This window comes from Centrocercus urophasianus, unplaced genomic scaffold (genome assembly GCF_019232065.1).
Source record: "Centrocercus urophasianus isolate 14NV4802_14NV808 unplaced genomic scaffold, USGS_Curo_1.0 seq_17, whole genome shotgun sequence".
NCBI lineage: Eukaryota > Metazoa > Chordata > Aves > Galliformes > Phasianidae > Centrocercus > Centrocercus urophasianus.
In genome coordinates this window covers 5,077,244-5,102,354 of record NW_024884722.1, presented here as the reverse complement: position 1 = coordinate 5,102,354, position 25,111 = coordinate 5,077,244, and the positions used below count along the sequence as shown (strand labels likewise).

Below are 25,111 nucleotides of genomic sequence, written 5' to 3'. Positions count from 1 at the left end.
ATGAGAAGATTATGTGGTCATTTCCAATCTCTTCCAGACTGTTGTTCACATCTTCACTGGGCAAAACCACCTTATTTCAAGGCAGGGCTGTGCCCATGCTGATCACCAACAACCAGCTGTTCTGTAGCTCCCTCATTTGTCCTTTGGGTGATGTTCCTGCAGGCTTATGCCCAGCTGTTGATTTTCAAGGAGTGCATAGGGGTGCAATTGCTTCTGAAAATTTCCTTCTGCTCAAATTTTAGTGAGAGTGACCACAGAATCGAAGCCTCTCAGCAGTGACTGGCAGGCAGCAGACGGGCACTTCTCGCTGGGACTGGGCTAAAGCTGCAAAGCAGCTATTGAAAAGGCCAAGGGAGGTTGCAGGAAAATATTGTCCCAGCAGAACCTGCAGGATTCTTGAAACCAAACTCTTCTTGAAACTATTTCTATGGGAAAATTTTCAGCCAAGAGAGAAGACATAGAAAATGCACATGCAGTGATCTCATGGTATGGAGCTCAGCTGCTCTGCTAGAGATAAAGGTTGTCTCTAATCTGTGTAACAGCTAAGAGACATGAAGCACATTCCCAATGCCTGCCCTAAGCATGGGATTATTCCAGGACAATACTCAATTTTACACAGAAATAGTAAAAAATTCCTTCTCGGTGAAGATCACCAACAGATAAGAATTTTCAAAAGGCTTTGTGGGATGGAAGGAGCAGGAAGAGGTCCTAGCTGTGCTGTGCCTCCAGCACGCTCCCCTCGCCACAGCAGACTCTTGGCAGCTCACGAGCTGCTAAAGGCTGGCAGTGATCTGTTCTAGCACTGGGGAACAGAAGGGGGGGCTTTGCTGTCTGAATGCTTAGCGAGGATCTTTCCATGCCAGTATAGCCCTCCAGAAATCAGATCCATTGGATTTCTGCTTTGCACTGTCTGTAATTTGTTTAGTAGATGTGACATTTAAACTGCTAACGTATAGAGAACGGATGATCAACCTAAAATAAAATCAAATATGAGAATACAGCAGGAGATGAGAAAATGTGTAATACGCACTTAGTGACAAAAATCTACTTAAACATAAACAGGGGGAAAAGTAAACAGTCTTGTGGTTAAAGTAAGTTAAAGATTTGAAAGGATCTTTTTAGCTATTGGAGTCCAGGATTTAGGGGGAAATTAGACTGCTACCACCAGTTAGAGTAACAGCAGTTCTGTGAGCTCAGAGAAGCGTAATCTCCTGTTTCAGAAAACTGATTACTTTGGGAATGAATTATTGCCCTGGTGCCACAGTGAACAGCAGATTTATGCATTATCCAGAGTTCAGTCTTCTTCAGACACATTGGGGATGCAGCTCTGACTCAGAGCCTTGAGCAGAAGTCCCAGGTTTCCTCTCTGCCTTGTCAGGCATTATTGATCCTACAGCAGGATGGCTAAAGAAGATAATATCAAATCAAGTTACAGATTGCAGTCCACTGTTCTGATTTTAGAAGGAAATTAGTTCATCAGCCTGCAGGCTGAGGTCTGCAGTGTAGCGGAGATGTTTTACTCTGTATCTCTGGAGCGGGGAGGCAAAGCTGGGAGGTATGAGCAACAATCCTTCAGCTGTCCTATCCAAATTCACATGTGAACGTGAGTCAGAGCTGCTGCTACAGACGGGATATTTCCCTGAAGCATTGTGCAAATATGTGCATGCCAACATTGATCAGATAGCAAATGAAATTATTAACACTGTCCAAAACTCTCCATCCCACATCTCCCGTCCTGCCAGTGCAACCTACAGCCTTGCAACTGAAACCCTGAATGACGGATTCACTTCTTCCAGTTCTCTCTTTGCAACTGCTCTTATCAGCAAGCTGGCCTTGAGCAGCCAGCTAAACTCTTGAAGTGGGGGGAATGCATTCCTGGCACAGTCCCAGGGAGCTCTTTGTATGGCTAAAAAATGCTAGCACTTCTAACGCTGCCCTTGCTCTCCCTGTTGGAGCCGCCTCACACTCCCAGCAGATGCTGCTCCAGCACTGCATTCTGGCACTGCTTTTCTTCTTTCTTTTTTTTTACTTCTTGACTGAGATTTGCCAGCAAACCTTGCAGAGTAAACCAGATTTCTAGGCATTCAGGGCACTGCGGCCTCGAGTACAGAGCAGCAGTTCATCCACTAGGTGGAGGCCTGTAGATACTAATGAGTGATGACCACTGCAGCGATTAAAAAAGAAAAATAAATGCTGTGATAGACTGTATTTCATTCTCCTGATTTGCAATGAAGTACGGCAAGGGTATGTTGCTCAGTGGACAGACCGAGCTGGACCTTCCATCAGAGAGCTGTCACTTAGAGCTCTGCTTAACTGGCTCAGGAACAGGGGATGTTCAACCAAAAAAGCCTACTTTGTACATGGGCATTTAGGTTGACACATTCAAAATATACTAAGCAAGTATTTAGTTCTAAAAATCCCGGATCTCTTCTGTCGCCTTTGTTCCGTATTGCAATTTTCTTTTCTCTGCATATAGATCACAGATATTAAAGTGGTTTTGAACACAGCCAAAGTCACTCCCTGACTTAAGGCAGGGTTGCATCCCATATGGAAAAATAAAGGAAAAGCAAAACTGCGCTGAAATCAGCTTGTGGGGCCTCCTTCAAATTCAAAAAATCTGAAATTTGGAAGTCTGAGTGTGTGCTTTGTGACTGCTCTGTGATTTCAACATGCAGGTTTAAAAAGCTTTTCTCCATTTAGCATGCAAACTGAGCCATCTGCTTTCTTATTAATGCTTTGTACTTTCTATTAAAGTTCATAAGATCTATATTTGTATGTCAAATAATTCCCATGTTACTCTTGTATCTCCAGTGAACAGATGATGTGGTGAGCTACACGCACTGTACACTTCCTGCACCAATATAGCAGTCAATATGAGATCAGACTGTTTGTGCATTGATTTGTGATGCTTTCTTAAAGGCACTGCATTTTCAGTTTTCTGAAATGTGGCACCCAATTGTATCAGCAGCTCTTTTTGTGTGTGTGTGCGTGCTGTCAATTAAACAAAATCCACCTTTCTGAGCAAACCGTAAAACCAAACATCCATCCATGCCTGTGGCTGTAATTTGCAGAGAGTCCTTACTTGAGAATCCTCACCTGAGACCTTTTTGCTTTTATCTGAAGTGTTTTGTGCACCTGGAACAGGACATTCAGGCAGGGAGCTGGATCAGTCCCAGCACTCTGCTTTGGGGTGAGACATCAAACTATGGAAGTCATGGGGGTGGATTAATTCATAATCTATCTCAAATTGGAATACTGAGGGACTCCATGTGCCTGCTGCACTTACTGACAGAGATTTCTTATGACTCAATCTGAAATGACTCCAGCAGAGAACACGGACTGACTCCTGATTAGAAATACAGCTCTAGACACGTGCCATACAGATTGCTATCCACAGGTTCATCAGAAACAGCCTTCTGGAATACCTCATCCAGAAACGTTTCAGCTCATAAATCTTTTCTGTTCAAATGATCTGCTAAATTGTGAGGGTTGCTCAGAAAATAAATTGAAAAGCCAATTTAAAGCTTACCACAAGACGTGTTATTTCCTGATATACCAGAGGTATCTACTTGTTTATACAGTGAGTAACAATGACATCCCTACAGCAGTGCTGCTTCAAATAACCCCAACTAGCCCTGCAGCATGGTGAGGAGGCAGCTCTGCAGCCTGGGGACAGCCCACACGAGCATTCTGCTCCATCATGTGTTGGACTCAATGGTCCTGATGGCTCCCTTCCAACTCAGGATATTCTATGATTCTGTAATCTTGGACAAAGCTGTTACCAGCATCCTCATGTGAAGAGCAGACCACCCCCACCAACATTTGCTGATCCACCTAATAATCTTTTGTTTGGTCTTGAATCAGCCAATTTTGAAGACAAAGAAGTGAGCAAAGACCCTGTAGAGCTGATTAAGATTTTTGCTGAGCAATAATTCCTTATATGAACATTTCCACAAACCGCTCTGGTCTGAAGCATGGCTAAGAACCATGTAAGTTATGAGCTGTATCACCTCAGGGTAGCAGCCATGGCACAGCAACAAAACCTGAATCCCAGGACTGCTGTGCCTAATAACCCACCTACCCAGCAATCCTTACAGCTATGAGAGGCTAAAATCTACCTAGCATGGACAATAATTTAATTAAGAGGAAAAGCACAATATTCAGCCAAGTCAAATCAATCACTCAGATGTTTTCCCTTCTCAGTCCATGCTCATCTCTGCAACCAGATGCTGCAACCATGGGTTTTGCTCCTGCAGAAGAAGCTCAGGCAGATTCTAACCTATCAGCCCATTACAATTTGGGTGAAATGTTCTGACCTGTTTCTTAGCAAGGCACAGACTCACAGCTACATTTAGCCTATGACTCTTAGCTGCTCCCCTGAATTTTCCTTTTATTTCCACCTAGTGGCTGACCTTTTTTTATTAGCTCTGTTAAGTATGTGGCTAACTATCAGCAACAAAGCAACCCATTCACTTCTCTGTATACACTCCATCAGATACAGTACCCATCTGTACTACTTTCTCAGCATACACAAGTAATTTCCCTTTTAACATCTGTGTCCCTCACATCTGAATCAGCTGCTTTTGTTGACTTGGGAAGGACTCTGCCATAAGCTACCAAGAACATATGATCTAAGTGTGCCTCTTTCTGCTCTGAGACAAGGAGTGAAATTCCTCCGCAGAATTTACAGATAAGAAGCAGAACAGGTCTCTGATATTGAGATTCTTGACACAAATATTGTGAAGGCAAAGATGGAGAGCTGTGGGAAGGGGTTCATCAGGGCCAGCACTGCTGGCTGGTCGAGGGAGGTGGTTGTCCTGCTCTGCTCTGCACTGCTGTGGCCTCATCTCAGTACTCTGTGCAGTTTGGGTGCCACAGTACAAACACGACATAAAGCTACTCGAGAGCGTCCAAAGGGTTGCAAAGATGAAGTGTCTGGAGGGCAAGAGGTGTGTGAGGAACGCTGAGCTCCATGGTCTGTTGGGCCTGGAACAGAGCAGGCTGAGGGCAGCACTCATGACAGCCCACGGCTCTTCACTTGGATTCCTTCCGATTTGAGATATTCTATGATTCTAAGGAAGGAACAAGGCTGAGCAATTATCATGGACAGCAGTGTGATAAACAGACCTCACTGTCAGAGGATGGATGAGTGTCAGTGTCAATCAGCGTCACGCCAATCTGTGACCCTGCCCTGAGCTGACAAGGCCCTGACTGTCCCCGGGTGTGCACAGGCAGCTCCTCTGAAGTGATGCACGTGGGTAATGAACATCTGCTTGGAGGAATGCACACCTCTACCTCCTCGGAGCAGCTTTGCAGCAGAGAATGTCTGCACTTCAGGGGCTCGGCATTCACTGAGCAGAGTAACTAATTGTCAGTAGGCATCTGCGGCCACGCGTGCCCCTCAGATGGCTGCAGGTAGTCGCTGTGAAGTGCTGTAACCCACAGCCAGCACACGGAGCTGGCTGACAGATGGGTCTGGGAGCAGACACACACACTGCCTTCGGATGTTGCTCAGTGTCATTGAATCCTAAGACTGAGATGCACCGAGAACGATCAAAGAGTCGATTCTGAAGTACAATGCCTGTCTACACTGCAACTTTGAAACAAGCATTATTTGGGCTACTTGCCAGGGTTGGACACACATAACCTTAACCAGTCAGGCATCAGCAAGGATGACGCTCGTGGCTTCTTGTTCCATTGCACCAGAATCACAGAATCACAGGCTCGCAGCAGCACCTGTCAGAGCGGTAACATTCAGGACCGCAGCGCTGCTCCCCAGCCCGCACCCAGCACGTCTCTCCCCGCCGGGGCTCCCCACCCGCAGCCCCGCGCCGTACTGGAGGCCACCAGAAGTTTCCAGCCGAGCCGGGCTGGGCCGCCTCCCTCCTCCCCGTCCCTCCCCTTTCCCCTCCTCCGCCGGCCGGCGCCGATTTCCAGACACTTCCAGCCCCGCGCCTCCGCCCCCCCGCTCCCGGCGGCGGATAAAGCGGCCGGGTCCGGCCTCCCCGCCCCGCACTCGGCGCATGGCCCGGCTCCGGCATGAGCGCTGCCACGCACTCCCCGCTGCTCCAAACGGAGAGCGGCTCCGAGCCGCTGCCGCCCGGCTGGGAGATCAAGGTGGACCCGCAGACGGGCTGGCCTTTCTTCGTGGACCACAACAGCCGAACCACCACCTGGAGCGACCCGCGCCTGCGGGGCGACGCGGCCAAAGTACGGCGGGTTGGGGGGCTGCGCTATGGGGGGGGGGGGGGGGGGAAGGGGGGAGGTGGGAGCCCGGCGCCGGGCGCTGGGCGGGGGGCTGCCGGGGGCTGCCGGGGCCGGGCTGCGGCTCAGCGCGTGGCAATGCAGTGAGGCCAGGAGCTGCCTTTTGTCTCTGACGCACTGCAGTCCCTTTTTTGTGCATTAAATCATCCGATACCTCGGCTCCGGGGTGTTTATTTAAAGTTGGTGAAGTGCACCCGGCCTGCCCTGGGAAGTCTCGGCTGGGTGTTTTTTTGGGTTTTTTTATTTTTTATTTTTTTTTTTTTCGGCTGCGAATGAGCCGAGTCGACGTACAGCGCTTCAAAGCGACGCGACTCAGACTTTTCAGGAGTTTTCGGATGTTTTGTTTTGTTTTTGGTCTGGTTACAAAGTCTGTCATTCGCTGTCTTCTGTGTGTAAGCGCGCTCAGGGAAAAGCTCCATCTCAGTCCTAATATGTCCATGGCTGCGGGCAGCGGGACCCGCAAAGTGGCTTTTCGGAGCCAGACTCTGAGCCTTCAGAAGTTGCGGCCGTGTGACCCGCCTTAGTATTAAAGCGGTGACTGAACAGAAAGTGCTAGAAACTTGAGCTGCATTGCAAGTTGCCAGAGTGGTGGAAAAACAGATCCTGTGGGGTTTTCTTGCATTTCTGAGCGAGCAACGCTGCTTTCATCCCGGGTACGGCCGACCGCGCGGCCTCGCCTTTACTTCTGCAACCCCATAAAATGGGCAATGATGAAGCGTAATATCGCAGCGCCGGTGGAGGATCTCTGTCCGTCCTCACGACCTAAAATGTCGCCCATCGCTGCTGTCAGGACGAGGCTCAGGATCGCTCCGCGCTGGACCCCGGCCGGTGCTGCTTGGAGCGGTGCTGGAAGAGATTGCCTCGGACTGCGCGGAGCCACGGCTGGCCCCGAGCCCAGCGCCGGCTCTCAGCTGCCAGGGCCGGCTCCGGCCTGCTGGAAGTCAGCTGGAAGAGCCCAGCTGCTCCCTGGACGTGGCGCGCGTGGAGCTGGCAGCCTGCTGCACAGCAGCCAAGTGCTTTGATCGCGGTGACGCGGCCAAGTGAGCGCTGGCTGTGGCCATTGCTTTGCTGCCCTGTCGGGGAAAGCTGTCAGCCTGCTTAGTGTGGGGAGAGATCAGTGCTGCCTGGGCTGCCATCTTAGGCAGAACTGCTTCTGTGGGGGGAAAAAAGCCCCTTGTGTGGCATGCTCTGTGTTACATAGAACCATTGGAAGATACTTGGTAACTCCAAAATGTGTCTTCAATGTAACTGGTACAACTTCTCCCTCTCCCCCGCCTCAAGAGTCTCTCCTAAAAAATGAGGAATAAAACATGAAAGAGTGTTTTGAGGAAACATGAAGTTCTTACATTTAATTGCCCATTTTATGAGTGCAGACCGTAAGAGGAAGCTCAGTGTGAAAGCAGATGAGGATCATACAGAAGTGAAGGGGCTGTGCTTTTCTGTTCTCCCACAGCTCCAGCCACGTAATGCTGTGCAGTTACACTCGCAGATACAAAGTGCTGTTTGGAATTGAGGAAATGCGTTGTAATTGCTGCAGTGTAGCCTTTCACCCCCATTTTCAACTCCGTTATTGAGCGTATAATTCTGGTAGAAAAAGATCTTGTTTAATCTAATTTGGCGATGTGAATATTGAGAGTGAAATAGGGAAAAGAGCTTTAACTCATTTCTGGATGCTGTCTTCCGAGTGGTAATGAGGCACCTGCTAACATTGGCTATTACAGCAATAAAAATATGCTTTTTAGAACCATAAAGTATAGAAAGTCCTAGCATTCTATTTATTCAAGGCTTTTGTTATGGAAATAGCACTTGAAAGTAACCCATTTAAGAGAGAAATCACATTTAAGCTGCATTTGATAATTGTATAAAAACAGGATTTGAAGTGCTCTAATGGATCAGTGCTGGTTTTGAGTGGGTGAGTGAAACAAAACAAATTTTCATCCCTATCTGATGTTAAATCTGTGGTAACATAAAGTGCCACCTCTGCTGCCAACTTGTGAGTATTACTACAGAGAGAAAAAGTTGCGCCTGCTTTTCAACTCTTTTTTTTGTGTGTGTGTGTGTGTGTGTGTGTGTGTGTGTGTGTGTGTGTGTGTGGAATTCACTTTTTTCCACACAGCAACATCTGTCACTGCTCACTATAAACAGACACATGTATGCTTTGGGACTGGTCACAGAGAGAAATACTTCCAGAGGTAGTATTGGAAGGTGGATTTCTGGGTCTTTTGACATACTGTTGCGTTAAGAGAAGCCAAAAGCTTGCAGTGATGCTGCAAGGCCATTTGTTGGAGCCCGGAATTAAGAGTACATGGTTGAATTAATGGATGGTTTCTGAAGTCTTTTTGCTTTCAAATACAGGCAGAAAAGCCAGGCATTGACAGCTTCTCAGTTGCATTATTCTTAGTCTCTCTTCAGTGAGAGGGGTTTCAGGAGTGATCAGGGAACTGCTGAAGCTGACTTCGTGTCAGACCATGTCTCGTCAAGGGTGGTAACACAGACAAAACTTGTACTGACTCTACTGATACGCTGCTTTCTGGATTAAATATTGATGTTACCCAGCGAAACCAGTGACTTTTATTGATTCCTTTTATGATAGTCTTTATCAATCCTTATTCCCTCTCCAAATATTCCGTCTTTACAGAGATATAGGCAAAAAGTGAGCTGTTGCCTGCACTGGGCAGTGAGTGGAGCACAGGTCCAAAGCTAACTGACTCCTTTTAGCTGAGCAAGCAGGCTGTGGCCGTAAGGTGCTGCGTTCTCCCAACAGCTGATCTTGGTCCTCCTACTCTAGATTTGCTGTCAGTGTAACTGTGCTGACTGCAGTAACTGTACCTGTATCATCAGGCAGAAAGAGAAATGGCTCTTGTCAAGTGTGAATCTATGACAGAGTTGTTTAAAATGAATGGAACCACACCTTGATTTTTTGCATTGAATGACTAGCTCAGTTTATTCACTGATTCAAGTTGCTTTTTCTTTTTTTTTTTTTTCTTATTCAATTTAGCCTGTTCTAGTCTTCACAGAATAACACGTCTTTCCTTTGCACATTTATTAACTGTTCCCAGTTATTTGTATGGAGCCACTGGGCTAGGGGGACCTTACTGAGGAGGAACAGAAAACCTCTCATTATATCCAGTGAGAAACAAGCCACGACTCTGCAGATGGCTGACAAATATTTACTAACAGAAACATCAAAGCCTACTGGTAAACTAATGATTTTTTTTTTTTTTTTTAAGTGTCTGTTTAGTTAATAGCAAGTCACTTAAAAAAAAAATAAAATAAAATAAAAATTCAATCAATATCATGAAGCATACATATGCATAACTTACCAAGAGAGTATTTACTAGCAGTGTCACTGTTCTTCCTATTTCTTTGCTGGGATTGTTGATTTATTTATTTATTTATTCGTATGCTTATCTGTTTTCCTGTGTTAACTTGAGCTGCTGTAGTTCAGCATGCTTTCTGCAAGGTTGTCATATGATAAATTGTTTACTTGGTATTCCCCAAAGTGTTGATAAAAATAGATGATGTTTAAAGAAAACAAACAAACAAAAGTAGCAAAGCTTGTGTTAGCGTTTACTGATGCCCCTTCCATATGTTGTTTCTACGTGCAGAAAACCCAATGGGAAATGCTGCCACTAAAAATAGACCAAAGGAATTGACTGTGCTGAGCTTCACTGAGCTCACACTGTGGAGATCGATAGCTCACTAATGCCTCAGGTCTGAGACCGTGGCCAGCACAGCTTTCAAGTCTGAGAGCAGTTATAAAAGTGGTGCATTTATTGGTTGCAACAATGCAGAGGCCTAAACCTAAGGGGAGGGAAAGCTATCTGAATCTATTACTGATGGGTTCTGTGTTATTTGAGGAACAGCTAACTGTATCTATCCTCACCCTTGCGGGTAAGTTATGACTCTTCTGTCTGTTTCCCCAAATAAGACATAGGTCACTCAGTTCCCATCTCTTTAGGAGTGAACTTATTTTTGAGTGCTGACTTCTCACATTCAAATTGACTGAAAGGCTTGGTAGACCAAATTAGAAATTGCTCTGAAATCTCAGTGTGGCCTCTATGAACTTCTGTGTCACAGTGATGCACAGCAGTGGAAGGATATGGCAAGATGTTACACTTGGATCTTCTACCTGCACTGCTTTCTACATTACTTATGCTGATAAGTATTCTGTCACAGTCAGGCTTGTGGTTTGTCCATTTCATAATAAATCAGTCATTGGATTTGAGCTATTATACTTTCTATCTGCTGTATATGTAGAAGCTGTAAGGTAGTCAGTAGGGGATTTTTGGACAAAGCCAGTACGCACCCTTCCAAGTTCCATGAAGCTGCTTTGTGTAGTTATTTAAAGCCCCACTCAGTAGAACATGGTAAACAGGGAAATAATATACAGAGACACCAATTAATTTGAAAGTGAGGGATGGATCAAAGATTTAGCTACAAGTAATGTGCCTGGGAAGTCATACACCAGGAGAAGTAAGGAAGATATTGATTTCCTGGTTCTGCTCAAGTTCAAGTACATCATACCTTTCATCTAAAGAGAACGAATACTTGTTCCAGCATTCGTAGCTAGGAATCATATTTTTAACACTTCACCTGTACACAGGCATGGCTTTTCTGTACCAAAAATAGAATTGTTCACCATGAACCATGATAAAGCAGATAACAATCTGGTACGCTCTGTGGTACACAGACAGTATCCCTCTCTAGGTAAGCTTCATCTTTTTCCTCTGGCAGCTGTGCCCTCTCAATTATGCCAAGCTAAATATTTTATATTACTGTATTTAATTACAGATATGAAACATTCTGTTTCTCCAGGTATCTTCAAATAACCTTGCAGAAACTGTTTTTAATATTTGTTTGGGTTTTTTTTTTGTTTTGTTTTTGTTTGTTTTTTGTTTTTATAGGCAGGAAAATGAACCATAAGATGGTGAAGCAACTTGTGTGACATCACCCACTAGGTCAGGTAGCATGAAAGCATGTTTTCATGGCTGATGGCAGTCTTATAATTGATAGATAGGTGCAGGGTAGCAAGTGCTTTTATAGTGCTGGGAAGTTGTTGCTTAGAGAAGTGAGGTCTCAAAACTTGTCTGTCAAATGAATTCTAGATGAAAATGTAGACCTTTTGTATAACCTACAGAATTCAAAACTGACTCTTCAGTTGTTAGCTATTTATTTTTTTTGTGACACTGTTTGGCTTGTACTCCCTTCTGTGTTTCAAGTTTCTGGCTTCCAGCTAATTGGGAAACCAATAAGTTGGCTGCCTTTTTCCTAGGTAAGCAGGCAGCAATCAAATAGGTAAATGAGGCTCATGATTCTTGATGAGGAACTTTCTAGTGCCTTAATGGGCTTTCTTCATGTGTTTCATCCAACAGGATGGGTGACAGCAACTCCCCTTCTCAGAACTCTTTGCTCCTTGCTTTCTTGGGGTGTGTTCAGTTTGGCCCACCCAAGGCTTCCTGTTAGTGGGCAGTTTGTACTCATTGGGCAGAGAGGGCAAGTGTCATCATGTCATGCCAAAATGACATCTTAGCCCAAGAAAGAATCGGCTTTAGTGATCAGAGAACAGTTTTAATTCCAGAAACAAGGTAGATGGTCTTCAGGATGGCCAAGATGTTTGCTCCAGTAAGGCTCTCAGTTCTGAAGAGCTTAGGTTTAGAAGTCCTCTTCAATTTTTAATAGTGATTATTTGTTTCTAATGACATCATTGTGCTCCATCAGTCAAAGCATACATTAATGTAATACCTGTAATTATCATACAATCATCTTGTTTTATACAAGAGAGAACAAAAGACCTATTTGCCTACGCATGTGGATGTTACGAAATAAAAGGCAGCATTCAGCAAATACAACATCAAAAGCAGCTTGTTGTATAAATAGGTTACATGTTGTGACTGACACGAAGGTCTACGGAGACAGCTCATGAGCCTCAGCTTATTCATGGTTTCCTTCAGTCATCAGCTAATGATATCTTGCTCAAATACCTATGTGCTCAGTGTATCTATATTCAGGCTGGATATTAGGTGAAACTTCTTTTCTGAAAGAGTGGTCAGGCACTGGAATGGGCTGCCCAGGGAGCTGGCTAAGTCATCACCTCTGGAGGTGTTTGGGAAATGTGTAGATGTGCTTAGAAGCATGGCTTAGTGGGCAATATTGGTGATAGGCTGACAGTTGGACTAGGTGATCTTAGGGATCTTTTCCAACCTCAGTGATTCTATGATTTGAGCACAATTTTTGCTCAGCAGAATACAAATGTAAAAACCTTCAGTGCCTGAAATGGCGGTGGGAAGCTACAGGTCAGTGCTGGGAGCAAATGACACTCTCCCACGCCGTGTGTCTAATTCCCCAAGAAGTATTAATGAAAAGCTCTTCCTGAATAACGTTGCGTAAGTATAAAGCACTCTTCAGTACTTAGACCAGGTTACAACAAATATATGGATTTGCTGACTTCTCCATCAGCAGCAAGGCTAGTTGTAATTTTGGTTTACCTTCTTAATACAACAGAGGAGGAAGGGAAATAGTGTGGCTAAAAGTGAAATACGAGTAGATAGGGAATCTATTTGTAATAGTGAATGATTTGCCTTTCCATGAAACTTCTTTTAATTGTAAATAAAACTGGTAAGCCATTCTTAGATTGGAATGGGAGCTTGTCATGTTTCAGTCACTTACTTTCATTATATTGTTGAGTTATATTCAGAAAGAGCAAAATTGTATCACTCCCTGCTTCCTGAAATCTGGGCATGACATCACAGGACTTTTGCTGTCATATCAGGTTTTGTCAGGTTCTGGCACTTCCTCAGTCACTGGAGCAATCAGGATTCTCTTATGTGCATGATACTCTTCAAGGCAGCAACTTCAAAGCTCAGAACCATACTGAAGCTGGCAGACTTTCTGCTTGCATACAGAAAGACACACATTTATTGTCTTGGTAGTGTTTGCAGCACTTTGTTCCTTTGCTAGATGATATTTAGAAAACAAGTAAAAAACTTAAATATTTGTACTGTTACTCTGCAACAGCTGTGAAAGGTGCTTTGTGTATAATGTTTCAGAGAACTGGATTTACTGTGTTATGAATAATGTCTGTACGGTTTAAGAAGTGCTAGTGTGTGATGGGAACTTGTTTTTGAACCTTTTCTGTAGCACACTGTAGTGTTTGAGGAATGAAAAACATATTTAACAGGCAGCTTCAAAAGGAAGATTCCACACGTGTTCCAAGTTTTCTAGCAATCTCATTTGTGTGTAGGATATTGTAACCAGTTTTGTTACACTGGTACAGCCATCTAGATGCCTTCAATGGCACTTGCTAGTTTAAGCAGTGAATGAACTTGCAGGTTTTTGTGTTTCAGGAACAGCACTTGAACAGTCATTGGGGCACTTCAGGTCATTGTCCACTCCTGCAGATGGTGCAGCTGTTCAGGGAACTTCGTTGCAAGTTGTCTCAATCTCTTTGCGTTTTTTCCCAATGGCATGCAGTCTGTGCCCAAGTTTGAGGATTTCATTGTTGCTCCTGGCTGTGCCCTTCCTACGGGAAGCCAAGTGTAGGATGTGGGCTATGAAGTGTTTTTTCCAGTTGCACAGCTCGTGCTGGCTGCACCTTTATTTATCGTGTCGATGACCTCACAGCAGAAGCACATGTCCCCTTCCCAGGAGGTGTGATCGCTGCGGTCTTCCAGCAGCCCCACGCTTTGTGTGCACAGAGCAGTGCGTGCTCCTGCTCTGCCCTGAGTGGCCAAGAGCACTGACTCCCTGTTGGTTTTGGCATCAGTGCTTGAAACAGCAGATTGCATCTGAGTTCGTGGGGTTGTTGCAACCTACCTGCAGTGCAGACCAGGGCTGTTCGCATCTCTAGACTTCCTGGGGAGAGTTCTGGTATTTTTGTACTTCCTTCTTTTGGGGGATTCTGTCCCTTAGATATGGTGTATGACCACAGCCTGCACTCCTGTAAGGCTGACTGCCAGTTCAGGGGAACTTCATAATTCTGGTGCTTAGAATTATTCTCAAGTTCAGCATAAAAATGCTTCTCATTTCCTTGAATGAGGGGAAGGGGAATTATTTCAGCTTTCATGCAGTAATAGGAGTATATTCCTGTATGTATTTTTTTTATTTAACCTACAACTAAGGTTTTTAATGCAAATAAAAATGCAACCAATAAATTCTGTGTGAACTCTTGACTTGTATAGATAACACTTGTTAACCTCTTAAGCAAAAGCCATATTTATTAGAGGGCAGGTAGAGACTAGAAATGGACATTTTAGCTCCCTGACGTGGCTGTGCTATGAAACTTAAGAATTAAAGCATTCAGGGAACTTGCATGTCCCTTCTCTTGGTGTTACCTGGAGAGATTTCCAGAGCTTGGCTCCACTCCCCTTTGTCACACTATCCCCAGACACACCCCAGTTTCTCCTTCGATCTTCCAGAACCAGTTTGTCAGGGCTAGAAAGGCTCATCTCCCCTGCACCAAATAGAACCTTTTTCTTTTGCTGAGAGCCTCGCTTTGGGGGATATCTGTGCATGAGGTGTTGTACTGGATCCTGGTTTAAAAATGAGCCTGAACCTCTTGCATCTGACTAAACCAAGAGCTTTTTAGTCTTCAGACACTGTGTTACAGTGGCATTCCTCAGCATGAGGTATTTCAAAACACTAATTTTGCACGTTCATTGACCTGTGAAACTGTGGGGAGAGAGGGAACAGAAAAGGAGGAATGCTGAGAATGCGGTGGTACAAACTGGCCAATGTCACCAGCTGTTGATGGAGTTAAATCTTAATTATGTGTTGAGGGGAACTGTGGGGCTGGAAGAGCAATTGTGATGAAAACACCTCTCCCAAAACTGTGATCTGTCTGCCTCAGAGCTACTGGTGGTGGGAGAAGGGGAAAAATGGCATTTCTTCCTTAGCTGAAGACTACTCCTGACTGCTGTTCAGCAGCAACAACAGAAAAACCCCAAGCCTCCTGACTACAGGGGAAAAAAGCCTGGAACAAAGAACCAGCTCTAAAAGCTGACTTTCCACAGGAAGAAGCATAGGCTTTCTGAAGCTGTAAGAATGAATGATGAATTACAAAAGCATAGCTTATGCTGTGGTTCTTAAAGAGGAGCCTGTGCTTCCACTTGGAAAAAAAAAAAAGTGCTAAACTTGCAAAAAGTTCACTTTGGACTTAAACTGAAATGTTTAAAAATAGTTCAACTTGATTTTTTTTTTTTTTTTTTCTTTGGTTTTGAGCCGCTTGCTTTTCTTTCTTTATCAGTGCTGAACTTACAGAAGCAGATCTGTCAGAGTGCTGAGATAGCTCAGAGTGAGGTCAGTGTAAAAGGGCTGAAAATGCAGATAAAGGGGAGGGAGCCAGGCTCCTAGGAAGGGCTTTGTGACAGCAGGGGGAGTGGGACACTGAATATTGTGATTATTTGTGACTTAGCATGACTTCAAGAGACTGAAGGGACTGTCCCCAGGTGCAGCAGCTCCTCCATACCCTTCTCTTGCTAGGGCAGGGTACATGTTGCTGGCCCACCCACCCCCTCTACCTCTTCTCCCAGAACTGACCCTTCTGCAGGGCGCCTGACAATGCACACTGCGAGTGCAACTTCTTTTTATAGCCGTGGGAGCTGTGCCTAAAGGTGGGCTGCAGCTCTCTGGTTACACCCCAGCCCGCTCCCACCACTACAGAGCCTGTGCTGAGCAGCTGGTGGGAGCGTGTGCAGAATGCATTGAGTCAGCAGCAGGCAGCAAGGTGCTTCTTCCGCCTGTGGAATCATCAGTTTTCCTCACTGCAAGGCAGCTTGCGTGGCTCTGCGCTTGGTGGACATGTAGCCCTGACATGGCCCTGTGTTGTTACTCGCTGAGTGTCTCTCAAACTTACTTTCTGGCATAGCCACGTGTCCCTGCAGACGCAGAGAGCATGCTGGCAGCACAGCGTGTTCAGGGCTGTGTTGGGGGCATCACTGATGAGGTAGAACTGGCAGATAATTGTCAGTCCTTGGTGTCCTGAGGCACCAGAGCAGTCTGCGTTCAGCAGTCGTGAGCAGCTTCCTGGGGGAGTGAATTGAAAATGACTCATCTGGCCATGGTGGCTCCTGGTGCAGAGCTGGGCATGAGATCATCCTTGTGCTGTAACTGGAAAAGCCAGCCACGTTCCTGCGCTGCGAACTTTCTAGGCCTCTCCTTCATACCTCCTTCAGAATTCTTTTTTTTGCTTGTAGGGGATTTCTAATCGGCAAAAGCAAGAGCTTCTGACTTTAAATTTATTCCTTTCTGTACTTATCTTTATTTTATAAATGTACCTGAATAATAGCATTCATTCTCTACAGTTTTCTCAGAAACTGGTTCTAAAGAGATACTGAAAAGAGGGGGGGAATATATAGTGGTAAAATAGTTAATTGTTACTATACAGATTCATTAAATATGCAGAAGCTACATAAACTAAATATTTTTGCTGCTAAAACACCCCTTTAAAAATAGTTAGTTTAAAAAACCTAAAAATAGGGTTTCTAGCGCTTGTACCATATGTCCCCTTATTAAATTCTCCTCTTACTGAATAATGACATTACCCTCTGAATGACAGAGGTGCTTGTTACATGATCCGACTTAGAGATACATCTGGAACTTGGCCCTAGCTGGGCCTCAAAATAGAATGACCGATGCAGGAAGAACTTAATAGAGGACTTGTGAGGGATCTTGGTACAAAGCACTATCCCCCTTGCCAGAGCTTTGACATTGTCCAGTGAGTGCACTTGGGCAGCACAGGAATTAGTATTATCTAACCTTCCAGCATTTTCCTCTTCATTATGCTATCCTGTTGGTATCTACTGAAGTGGATCCTCTCTTGGCTGTGAGTGTCTTCAGAATGAAGCAGCAGTAACTCTAGATAGGCAGTAGGAAGCACAATACCAACAAATACCGCTCTTCTGATGAGATAAATCCTGTAAGTTTCTTTTCTGCTGTTATCCATAACACTAGGTGGATTTGAAGGGGAGCTAAGGAAACATCTGTGGTCCCTCAAGCTCTCATTTAATTAGCGTGGTACCACCTGAGGCAGCTGAACTCTTGGCTGTCTGCAAATAGTGAGTGCTACAGAAAAACCCTGTTGTAATGTGGTGTTTTAGTGCCTCGGCTAGTATTCATCAGCACTGGGGATGAAAGGCTCATAGCTAATTGGTGTTCAGCTTCCTTTCTCCTGCCTGCTAACCTGGCACAGACCTGAGGAGCTGAGCTTTTCATGCCTGGCTGATGCTGCTTTTAGACAGACCTTTATGGCAGCTTTCTTATGTGGTATGTTGAGCTGAGCTACCAGCAAATGCTATGTGATGTTTTTAATTTCTAGGATGCCCAGTCATCAGCAAATGGCCCATCTCAAGATAGTCCCAGGCAGCTGCCGGCACGGGAAGGAAACGTGGTGTACCCCAAGCTCCGGGCCGGCTACATCCCTATCCCAGTCATCCACGAGGGCATCGACAGCAGGCAGCACCCATACTTTGCCGCTGCGCAGCCCGGCGTACAGCGATACAAAGCAGAAGCCGTGCCCACCGCAGCACAGGCACAGCCGCCTCTGAGGGGGGCCTATGCCAGCCCTGAGTCCCCTCATAGGGGACCAACTGAGGCTTCCCAGGCAGATAAACAATGTGGACAGACAACAGCAGCTGCAGCAGCACCGGCTCCAGCGACACACGGACCTGAGGTAACTCGTCAGTACTGCTGGGGTGTGTTTGCCTTGGTCTTTGCGGCCATGTATGACCTGAATGTCACACGAGTACTTTATCCTTTGGAAAGCCAAACCTGCCACAGGATTACATTTTCCCAATACTTCTAGAGTGTTGAAATACAAAAGTGCTCAGTTACTTCAGCAGAAATATTTGACGTTTTTCTGGCGTTGCCCGCTTTTGTTATCAAGCGATTTCTGCAGAAACAAACGTGTGAAAACATTCTCTGTAAATGAGCCTGTGAGTGGTGCAGGTGCTCCTGCATCAGGTGAGGGTTGTTGTAGGGCTTAGAGTGGTTACCCTGCAAGCTGGGAACGCAGGCAAGTCTTCTGGATTCTGTACTGTGGGAAACAAAGGTGAGCAAGGGGAGAAACACAAAAATACAAGTGGCCAATTAGCTGACAGCTTGAGCTGCTTCAGAAGTGGGGCTATGCTGCTTTCCAGTTTAATACTCTGGTTTTGTTAAGTGTATAGACTTGCATATACAGCTCTAAAAGTGAATTGTGAAATATTTTTGTCTTTCAGTTGTATGTTAAAATCAACTGCTTTAAAAAGAGTCACCCTCCTCGCTTTGCTTTTCAAAAGACAGGATTTTGGATTGTCTGTTATCTCTTCAGAATTAGCAGGAGTGGTATCTCGTAATACACCAAAGCACTAATCTCATTTCTATTCAAAGTAAAATAAGCAGGAAATTGAGCCTCTATCAGTCTGAAAATACATCACGAAGTTTTCATGTCAGCAGTGGCAGGTATTTCTCTAAACCCTGTTTCTGTGCCTGAAGAACACAATTAAAATTCTGTTTGCAGTTTTCCTGGTGGTCTCAGCTGTTGCTGCTTTATCCGTGCAGTACAAGGATGGGAGGCTTAGTTCTTCCTTCTCTCATCTTAATACAGTTGGGAATATACCTTTGTATTACATGCAGAATTGCTTCAGAAGAGTCTTCTACATCTCATGTGCTCTGAGATAACTACTGAGGGCTGGAGAAGTTGCTGTCACAAACTTAGGTGGCATGGGCACTAACTGACCAGGGCACTGACACAGTAGTGCTGGTAATATGTACAATAAGAAAAAGCATTTATTTATAGCTTTATGGGCAGCAGAGGTGAGCAGTTCACTAGCACAAAAGACATCTTGTTCCCTATCCTCTCCCACCTTGCCTGCCTACTTACTGCTTCCAGCTCCACTGTCCTGCTCTCCCATCTGTACTAACTCCAGTCTTACCTGGCTTTTCACTGAGCTATGGAATAAACCTGTCAGGAAATAATTTTTTTTCTCTCCTTCATGAGTTCAAGAATAGAGAATAGTCCATCAGCTTCTGGAGTTGGTGCAGAGTAAGTGAGCTGATGGACTAGCACAGCAGGAGGAGGGAGTGAGCTGTGAGCAAATAAAATGCCTCTCCCCAGATGCTGCAGAACCATAACATGAAATACCAGGAGCTGGATCATGCAGCTTCCCCAACGCTTGCTTCTGCTAACAGCAAATCTACGCTAGTGCAGCTATCACTCCTGGTGCCAACAAGGCTGATGTGCTGGAAAGCCTCATGGGGGAGTGAGGGGTGAAGGGCCATTAGCCACATGTAGCAGGCTTTGGCAGTGCACTAAATTACATGCTTAAAAAAGTAAATTTGTTAGCGTGAGAGAGATCAGAAGTCTGAGCTTTGTGTGCCTCTGAGTGGTTTGTTTTTTGCCTGCAGTACATAATTTGTTTGCTTAACTTTAGTTTGCCTCACATTTAACAGGTTTAGACAGGAGTAGCCATGTAGAAACAGCAAACGTTCTGACTGAGCATCCACTCCCTGCTTACTTGAGGGCTGGGAATGCTGTAGCTCAGGTTACTACTTGTGAGAGAGCATCATCATAACAACTTCTGTGGTCTGTCTAGTGAGGCAAAAAAAAAACAACCACAAAACAAAAAACCTCAACACAAACCCAAACCAAGGAAGTAGATCTTTTGCACGTGGGAACACAAGTTCAGTTTCCATTTCTCTTTGAAAATGAAAAGTGCTATGAGCTGAAACGGATTAATTTAATAATGGATTTTGTTTTCATGGCAGCCTCAATCTCCTGGAGCTTCTGATTCTCCAACGGTTTCCCCTCAGTCGTCTGGCAGATCCAATTCAGGAAGCCACCAGCTTCCTCGTGGCTATATTTCAATTCCTGTGATCCATGAAAATATCCAAAGGCAACCACCACAAGGCTACCATCAGGCCCAGAAGACACACTACCCTGCCCAGCAGAGTGAATACCAAGCCCACCAACCAGTATTTCCCAGAATTCAACCAGATGACAGGGAGCCTAAGACAACACGAGCACAGTCTCCATTCAGAGCCTCTCAGAGAGGTGCATCAAGCCGTGAAAGTTCACCTGCCAGAGTTATCACCCAGCAGGTACAGCCCTCAACTCCCATCACAGTGCAGACAGTGGTAGACAGACCTCAGGTATGTACAGTGGGGAGGGTTATTACCTTCCACTTATCTCTGCTAGCCATGCTGGGCTAGAGCTGAAACAGTGGCTCATACCCACAGGAACATGAAAGCACATAAAGCATTTCTTAAACTTGCTGAGATCCTGAAATAAGCTTGCATCAAGCCATCTTTCCACCTATCAGGATTCTGAAGTCTTTGAATTGCTGAAATACATTAAGCAAATCACTTCTGTACATGATTTGATTTTCTTCTCCTCAGAGTACAGTTTTGTGTAATTACTCTGAGGTCAGTGATATTGCATTATATGGTACTGAGAAGCCAATCAAGTCCATGGGATTTGTGGCATCTGTAAATATACCCTATTGAAGTCTCAGAACCACTCAGGAGAGCATCAAATACACAGAGTAATTTTAGCTATGGAGAAAGAGTCAGCAAGTTTAATCCTAGCTTCTTATTCCTTCTACATGTTCATAGCTGAGTATTCTGGAACAATTTTCTAACTTCAGAATAGGAAAGTTCTACCTGCTTAATGATTTTCCAAGTAATTGAGGACTAGACTTATACTTGACTGACGTGTGTATGTTATACTGGCATTTCAAATAACTCTTCATCCATATGTATAATGAACTAATGCTTTTCACAGTAAGTATGACTCCTGCTTCCTCTTCCCTACTTCTACCACTAAGTGCCAATTTCTAGCATTCCATATTGCAGGTAATAATACTTGGTGTTCCCAGTTCAGAGATTTAAAAGCTCGTTTAGATTTTTAAAATGCCAATTGCTTTGTTGAAACTGATCCTATAAGGTTCCTGCAGGCTCGTCAACTGAAAATCTGAGGGGGGGAAAAAAAAATCAGGAAAAAAGACTGAAACTACACCCTTTGTCTTCCAGCAATATGCTATTAGTAAATAGACCCCATAGCCACAGGGAGGACTCAATCTTGATTCAAATTGTGAATAAACTTTTGAGAAACGTAAGTTGTGAATCTACCTCTTTGGGAATAATACTTGATGCTGATTGCTGCCCTTTCTAGCATGTATTTTTTTCATGTTAAACAAAAAAATTCTTAAACTACATTTAGAAGTCCTTTGAGTTAAGAATTAACAGCATTATTCAGGTTGTCTTTCCTAGTATGCAAGGGGAAGGGGTGACATAAAAACGACCCTGGATTCCTTCTGTTCAGGGATTCCACACTGAGAATGACAGGAGCAGAATTAGATGAGTATTCTTGAAAACCAGGTGTTGGGATAAAACAATAAAGATTGCATCATTAATTACGTATAGCTTATAATGTTAGCTTATCTTTAAAGGGTGAGAATTTGAGCTCCCTAAACAAATCTAATATTTAATGGGTAAAACAGTGTCAGTGCAGGCCAATATATATAGCTTGAATATAAATACGGGTATGTTACTTTATCTAAATCCATGAGAGCTGAGTCTACCACCTTTCAAAAAATCATGTACAACCACAGTGGGTAAGTCAAGGAGGTGGCAAAACAAAGAAAGCACAGATCTCACGAATTCCATTTGTGGAATAAGATTTCAACACTTCTATCAGTTTTAAGAAGTTTCTGACTTGATGCCTGTTATATCTGTAGCAATCATACTGGTTGTCTCCAGTAACTATGGCATAATAAGATTGACACAGTAACCTTTGCATATAAAACTGAGAAGATGGAATCACTAAAAATAAGCACTAACAAAATTAATATCTTTAAAGTAGGGAAATGAAAGGAGAATAGCCCCAGATGAGCTTAAAACCCACCAAAGTACTGCTAGCTTTTCAAGAAATACTGACACACTAAGAATGAAGTGTTGAAAATACTAAAGACAGCTGCTGAAATCTTATTTCAGTCAGGCTGGAGCTTTGCTGTAAGGTCCTATCTTATAAAACTGCTTGTAGGGCTGATTTTAGTAGGCATGAGCAGAGTTTAGTGGGTTGTAGTTTGGTATCTGAGAATTGATTGGTGTTGGTACTCGCTGCAATAGTTCAAAAGCAGTACCTATGGTCTCTTGAGCACAGAGCTTTTTGTGATTTGGAAACCTCAAGTTCAACACAGGAAAGAGTATGTAACAAAAATTCATAGCTAATTGAAGATAACAAGAGCAGTGTGAAACAAGTCCCCTGTTGGGTTTGAAGGCTGTGTAGCTCTGCTTAAGTCCTCGTGATGTGGATGGTGCTTTAGGGAGCAAAAGGGGAGGCTCACAGCTTGCTTACATCTGCCACAGCTGAAAGTTGGATGGGCGAAACTGGAGAAGGTAACAGTAAAAGGAAAATGGGGAAACTATTCAATCTCTGTTCCAAGTGCTCTCATTCCTGTTTTTAGCTCTCTTGCTCGTCTTGCTCTTACTGGACCACTCTAAGACATAAGGCAATGGGGAAAAAGAGCTTGGAAGTACTCTTGCCAAATGCCTGGCAACAGCTTCTAATGTACTTCCTATATTTTAAGCATTAAGTCCTTGATTTTCAAGAGCATCCAGTGGCTTTTATGGGTACTTCAATTTGAGATAGCTTGAATGGCCTAGATTTCAGAAGAAAAGAAACTGACACCTCCTGAAAATTGGGGTGTTTTCTAGATTTCAATTTAAGTACCTGCAGTTCGGAACCTTTCCTAAAAAATGTTGGAACTAAGCTTTTGATTTCTGTGATTGTTATTACCTGTTTTTAAAAAGAAATAAGGAGCATTGTTGACTGTGTTTCAACACAAACTTGTCTTCTTCACCAGGTTTCTCAGCAACAAGTCCCGCCTCCAGAGCCACCAAGACCATCTCCACCACCTGAAATCAAAACTGAAACCAAGACAATCCCACCACCACCTGAAACTGAGGTGCCTGCGACATATATTCCAATTTCGGTCACCTACCGAGAACCAGATTCTAAACTACCACCTCAGAAGCCTCCAGCCATGGCAGAGAAAGCTGATAAAAAGGTTCCCTGTTCAGCTAAGGCTGTTCCTCCACAGGAAAGGCCTGCTCCTGAAGAAACTGTGACATCGAAGACGATGGAAACAGCAGAACCTCAGAAGCATCCAGGTGTTTTGAAAGTGGAGGCAATTCTGGAGAACGTACAAATGCTTGAGCAGGCAGTCGACTCCTTTGAAGGCAAGAAAACTGACAAAAAGTACTTGATGATTGAAGAGTATTTGACCAAAGAATTGCTAGCCCTAGACTCGGTGGACCCCGAGGGTCGTGCGGATGTGCGTCAGGCCAGGAGAGATGGTGTAAGGAAGGTCCAGAACATTTTGGAAAGACTTGAACAGAAAGCAGAAGATGTCCCAGAACCAGTTCAAGTTGATGGACTTCAGCCAACCTTGGCAGAGCCTAAGTCGCCACAGGAAATCATGGAGATTGAACCTGTGGTAGTCAAGAGCAAGGGAGATACCAGTAATAAAGATGCTAAAGAGGAAACCAAAATGGAAAGACATCAGCCTGAAACTAAGGAGGAAGTGTTTACCAATCTGACCACCACAACAAACACATCTAACAATCCAACCGAGCCATAACTATGTGCTGAAATTAAAATCTCTCAGACTTCGTAACTTAAAGTGTGTTTAAGTGAATTTTAAGTTGCATGCATTTCCAGAGCTCTTTTCAACTGGTTTTTAATCAACATAGCAGCTTGGGACGCAGTAAACACTTGTGGGGAAGGAGGGAGTTAGAAAGAAAGTAATGCATTTATCCTTTATTCTTACACTATGTAAAAACATGTTCTCAAAAACAAACTCTGTACATTAATCTCTTTTAGATCTGCTGAGTGGAGGAAAAAAAAATAAAAAGAAAAGGAGCAACTTTTGGGTTAATGTTGATGTGTGTTGTTTAGGATGTATTCTTCTGCAGGTGATTTTTGTACAATCAAAGGCCTGCATTGTTGGAATACTGGTCTTTAAGTGTAGCCACTCATGTAACAGCAATGTTTTATTTTTAATGTTCACAGTTGGGCACTTTAAGCAATGGTGGATAGAAAGTGTGTAAGAAACTGTAGGGATATTTATATGTGTGCAGGACTTCAATGCTATATTTTAAGAGGGAAATAAAATAATATAGAAGCCTAATTTAGTCTTGTGATTTTATGAGCTGGAAATGTAAGAGCTGCAATCGGTTTCAAATGCACTCTTCTAAGCAGACAGATTTCTGTATGTACACCATTATAGCTGAAGTCTGAGAGCTGCTTTCTCATGAAATGTGCCTTTCTCCATTCAATTGCTTCCTTTAAAATTTCTCTGTTCTACTGGCTATGTGGATTGAGTAAAGAATTTGACTTTTTGAAAATCTCCTGTTCTCCCTCTTTCCTGGGAGTTAAAAGTCAAAAGTAATTTGCTGGTGACTTACAGTAACTTACTTCAGAGTATTTTAACTTGTTCTGTAAAGCTGTTAGCCTTTTTCTAGCACTACTAGATTTCCAGCCAAACACACTTTGTTTAGTGGAACACGTGGTATTCATTTCCAGATAAAGACATTTCGTATTCATAGCATGATTGAGAGGCAGTCCTCTCACTTCGTAAGAGTTGAAGCAGTACTTGGTGGTTGGTTTAACTGATTAGCAGCAGTTAATCAAGGAACATAAAACGTACTTCAGGTTTCATGCATGAAAAATGGAAGCAGAATGATTGCAAGTGAGGGAGGAGCCTGAACCAAACTCCAGAAGTTATCTTTGGCTTTCATTTGTAAAATGAATAAATCCCTTTTTACATGATAGCTTATGTTAACAGCATATGAAGAAAACTTTTATATA

At 44.0% G+C, this 25,111-nt stretch overlaps 1 protein-coding gene across 3 annotated transcripts; it reads left to right on the top strand.

The window, feature by feature from the left end:
- Window positions 1-6,026: 6,026 nt before the first annotated feature.
- Window positions 6,027-24,431, top strand: BAG3 (BAG cochaperone 3). 3 transcript variants are annotated; one of them, XM_042818554.1, is made up of 4 exons: window positions 6,027-6,210; window positions 17,579-17,932; window positions 20,008-20,340; window positions 23,106-24,431. In XM_042818554.1, exons 1-4 carry the CDS (start codon window positions 6,040-6,042, stop codon window positions 23,880-23,882), a joined length of 1,635 nt encoding a protein of 544 aa, XP_042674488.1. In that variant the 5' UTR covers window positions 6,027-6,039; the 3' UTR covers window positions 23,883-24,431. The 3 variants fall into 3 exon arrangements, with proteins under 3 accessions (XP_042674488.1, XP_042674487.1, XP_042674489.1); XM_042818553.1 differs by having other exon boundaries at window positions 20,008-20,391; XM_042818555.1 differs by lacking the exon at window positions 20,008-20,340.
- Window positions 24,432-25,111: the final 680 nt, after the last annotated feature.